At 49.4% G+C, this 5,000-nt stretch overlaps 1 protein-coding gene across 1 annotated transcript in view; it reads left to right on the top strand.

Moving 5' to 3' along the window:
• Nucleotides 1-5,000, top strand: part of LOC143277975 (death domain-containing protein 1-like) — a 98,739-nt gene that overhangs the window by 85,220 nt on the left and 8,519 nt on the right. Inside the window, 5 exon segments of the mRNA XM_076582980.1 lie at nucleotides 160-286; nucleotides 894-1,007; nucleotides 1,367-1,645; nucleotides 3,621-3,783; nucleotides 4,755-4,930. Coding sequence (XP_076439095.1) covers nucleotides 160-286; nucleotides 894-1,007; nucleotides 1,367-1,645; nucleotides 3,621-3,783; nucleotides 4,755-4,930 — 859 coding nt within the window.

The following is a 5,000-nucleotide window of genomic DNA, read 5'->3' as shown; positions in this document are numbered from 1 at the left end:
ATGTGCGTGAAGCTGTTTATGATGACGTCAAGATGACGACATAGCTGACGTTATGTGTGACGTCAGTGACTATGTATATGAAGCTGTTGATGATGACCCCATGAGGACAACATTAGTGACGTTCTGTGTGACGTCATGATGACATTGATGACGTTCCAGATGACGAAAACGACCAGCTGTGTCTGCTGACGTACCGGGCAGGCCGGTGGAGCTACGAGCCTCATGTCAGGATCGTGCAGGCCAAACTGGACCTCGTGGCCTTTGACTTTGACACGTGCTGTGAGAGGTCTGTTGTCATCATCAGTGTCCGAATCATTACCATCATCACCATCTTCTTCTTCTTCTTCTTCCCCTCCTCCTCCTCCTCCTCCTCCTCCTCCTCCTCCTCCTCCTCCTCCTTCTTCTTCTTCTTCTTCTTCTTCTTCTTCTCCTCCTCTTCCTCCATCATCATCATCATCGTCGTCATCATCGTCATCATCATCATCATTTTCTTCTTCTTTTTATCCTCCTCCGCCTTCTTCTTCTTCTCCTCCTCCTCCTCATCTTCCTTCTTTTCTTCTTCTTCTCTTTTTTTCTCATTCTTTTCTTCTTCTTCTTCTTCTTCTCTATCATCATCATCATCATCACGAGCATCATCACCACCATCACCATCATCATCACGACCATCATCATCACCATCACCACCATCACCATCATCATCATCATCATCATCATCACCACCATCTCCACCATCACCATCATCACCACCATCATCATCACCATCACCATCATCATCACCATCTCCACCATCACCATCACCACCATCATCACCATCACCATCATCACCATCATCATCATCACCATCACCACCATCATCACCATCATCATCATCACGGTGACGCCGCACTGTGCAGACTGATGGTGGTACGGACGCGGCCTGACGTGGAGGAGGACAGCCTCAAACACATGGCCCAGGGCCTCACAGAGCAGCTGTCGCGCCGCTCGGCCAAGGTCATCCTCAGGAGACGGTGAGTCGCTCACAATCACCCTCTCGCTCACTGAGTCACCCACCCACCACATATTGTCACACACACACACACACACACACACACACACACACACACACACACACACACACACACTCACTCAATCCCCTCCCCCCCCCACCACCTCACCTACAGGCACACCTGCATCACTAACTGCACTTTCTCAGGAAAGGTGTCACACACACACACACAACACACACACACACACACACACACACACACACATGCTTATCTATCATCCTCGGAAATAAAGAAGGTTGTCTTGTTTTGTCTCGTCTCTCCCCCCCACACCCCCCCCCCCCACCCCACACCCACCCTTCCACACCCTTCCACACACACAGCACTGATGACCCCTACGACATCTGCTGTCACGTGGTCCCAACGTCCGCCGTGGAGCGCGCCGAGCGGAGCATGCGCGCTGAGGGATACACAGAGGAGACGGACCAGCAGCATCACAATGGTGGCAAGGAGCACGTGACCAGCCTGCGCGAGGGGGACTCCCTGCTGCTGGAGATCCAGGGCAACCTCCGTTTCCAGGACAACGGCTGCAGCCACATCCGTCTGCCCTTCAACTCCAACCTGCCCACCCACGCCTCCTTCCACCTGGCTGAGGTTAACAAGTCAGTTTCACTTTTTTTTTTTTTACTTTCGCTTTCACTTCGTTTTCTTTTTACTTTTTTTTTTTTTTTTACTTTCACTTTCGGTTTTACGATGATGGTGCTGATGATGATATGGGTACTAGCTGTCTTTTGCCGCTCATCATTCGTTTCCTGTGTTATTCAATCAGGTTCCAGTCATGCACAGACACACACACACACACACACACACACACACACACACACACACACACACACACACACATGTAACTTTTTACGTGTATGACTGTTTATTACCCCGCCAAGTAGGCAGCCATATTCCATTTTCGAGGTTGTGCACGTTGGGTATATTCTTCTTTCCATGACCCACCGAAAGCTGTCATGGATTACAGGATCTTTCATGCATACCTGCGTGTTTGATCTTGTTGCCGAGGGAGATTGGATATTCGTTGGGATATGTGGAAGTCAACGGTTGAGTTGAGAATAAAGTTCGTTTTGTTTTGTGTTCGTTTGTGTGTTGTTGGGACACAAGGGGGGTGGGGCATGGGTCGTTGGGGGGTGGGGGGGGGGGGGGGGTCAGGAGCTTCATGGCTGTGGGGTTGGGGTGTAGGGATGTGTGGGGCAGATTGGTGCCAAGGGGGCAGGGTAGGGGGGGGGGGGGCTGCAGGACATGGTTTGTTGGCAGAGGACGCCACGTGAGTTGTACAGAAAGGGGCGTGTCGAGGAGAGAAAAGGGGTGGAGAAGGGAGAGAGAGACCCTGGGATTTCAGTAAGTGCAGTGGGTGGAGGGGGGTTGTGTGTGGGGGAGGGGTTGGGGGGGAAGGGGAGGAGAGGACTGAGGGGTGTGGGGGATAGGGGGTGCAGCAGATAGTTGTGGTAATAGTTGGTGTTGGTTGTGACTGTTTACTTTTGTTTACTTTTTTGCGCCTCATACATATTAATAGTAGCGATAGTAGTCGTTTTTTTGTTTTGTTTTTTGTAGTTTTTTCTATTATTTATTCACCTTTTTTTTTCTTTAAAAAAAAATGAATGTATTTATCTATTATTTATTCACTTTTTTTTTCTTTTTTTTTCTCAAGGCCTGACTAAGCGCATTGGGTTACGCTGCTGGTCAGGCATCTGCTTAGCAGATGTGGTGTAGCGTATATGGATTTGTCCGAATGCAGTGACGCCTCCTTGAGCTACTGAAACTGAAACTGAAACTTACTTTTTTATTCTTTCTTTTTTTTTTCTCTCTTTTTTCTTGATATAAGATGGTCGTGTTCTTATGGCGGTGGTAGCCGAATAGCGGCTGTGAAGTTGATGCATTCGGTGATGATGATAATGCAGAGAAACCTTTTCTCTTTTTTTTATGAAAAATTGTTGTTGTCACTTGTTGAAAGCTTGCCTAGTGTGTCCCCAGGTGAGGGGTAGGATGCTCCAGACCTCGAGGAATCATTATTGTCCACATCCGTGGCTGCCTTCACCTCTACACTCCATCTCGCTCTCTACGATCGGCTTCGGATCCACTCTGTTTACGCATACCCAGATTCAAACACTCCACTGTTTGACGCCGTTCTTTCTCTGTCTCTGGACCTTGTAATTGAAATGAACTTTCACTTTCGCTTCGTCAGGTCTCCGCACTCAGCTCTTTCAAGTCTGGCCTTAAAACCCACCTCTTCCCAAAATAGCCTCCCTTCCCTGCCTCTTCCTTGTCTTCAGTTTTTTTGTTTGTTTGTTTTTTTGTTTTTATATTGTTGTTTCCCCCCTCCAGTTTTAGAGTTATCCATGCGTTTGAATGACTGGTGCGAAAGCGCTTTGATTTGTCTCTGCACAAGAGACTGACTAAGCGCGTTGGGTTACGCTGCTGGTCAGGCATCTGCTTGGCAGATGTGGTGTAGCGTATATGGATTTGTCCGAACGCAGTGACGCCTCCTTGAGCTACTGAAACTGAAACTGATCTGCACAAGATTCAGTGCTATATAAATAGAATAATAATTATTATCATTACATCTCACAGATACCTGCAGAAGAATTTTGAGGTGTTCCGAGGGAAGGTACGCATCGTGCGAAAATACGAAGTGGTCCCTAGCTTCAAAATGCGACGACACGCCGACGACGAATGCCTGCTTCCTGTCTACAAGACAGAGGTCATTTTCCAGGAAGACATCGACATTCCGAAGGTAGGACATCCGACGTCAGCTGTAGGTGTGTGTGTGTGTGTGTGTGTGTGATTGTCTACCTAAAGTAAGACGTCATTTGTAGGTATGTGTTTTTGTCTGTCTAAAGCATGACGTCATCTGTAGGTGTTTGTGATTGTCTACCTAAAGTATGACGTCTTTTGCGGTTATGTGTGATTATTTGTCTAAAGCATGACGTCATTTGTAGGTATGTGTGATTGTCTCCCTAAAGCATGACGTCATCTGTAGGTTTTGTATGATTGTCTACGGTATGACGTCATCTGTAGGTATGTGTCATTGTCTAAAGTATGACGTCATCTGTAGGTATGTGTGATTTTCTGTCATCACCATCACTACCACCACCATCACCATCACCACCACCACCACCACCATCATCATTATCATCACCACCACCACCACCATCATCCACCACCATCATCATCACCACCACCATCACCACCACCACCATCATCATCATCACCACCACCACCACCACCTCCACCACCATCATCATCACCACCACCACCACCACCTCCACCACCATCATCACCACCACTATCATCACCGCCACCACCACCACCATCATCATCACCACCACCACCACTATCATGATTATCACCTTCACCTTCACCACCACCACCACCACCACCACTATCATCATTGTCACCTTCACCACCACCACCACCACCACCATCATTACCACCACCACTGTCATCATTATCACCTCCACCACCACCACCACTATCATCATTATCACCTTCACCACCATCACTAACAACACCACTACCACCACCGCCACCACAACCACCACATCATCAACATCGTCGTCGTCGTCATCACCACCACCATTACCACCACTACCATCATTGGTGCTGATATCACCACCACCACCACCACCCTCCCCCAACTCACTGACTGTCAACACGAGATACCCTGTGTGTCACACACACACACACACACACACACACACACAGTACCACGTGGAGCCGGACCCCAGCCCCAGGCGGGTGGAGGTGGTGATGCGGAAGGAGGAGGGGGGTGTCCTGGGGGAGGGGGAGCTGCGACACCTGGCCGGGGAGCTGGGCGAGGAGTGGACCCGCCTGGCCTCCCGCCTCAACGTCCGTCACGAGCGACAGGAGGCCCTGAGGAGGTGGGTGGCAGGGGGGGTGGGGGGGGGGGGGTGTGTGTGTGTGTGTGTCTGTATCTCAGTGTTCGTCAGT

Source organism: Babylonia areolata, chromosome 35 (genome assembly GCF_041734735.1).
Source record: "Babylonia areolata isolate BAREFJ2019XMU chromosome 35, ASM4173473v1, whole genome shotgun sequence".
Classification (NCBI taxonomy): Eukaryota; Metazoa; Mollusca; class Gastropoda; order Neogastropoda; family Buccinidae; genus Babylonia; species Babylonia areolata.
The sequence above is the reverse complement of the archived record's forward strand: the minus strand, read 5'-3'. Positions and strand labels throughout refer to the sequence as shown.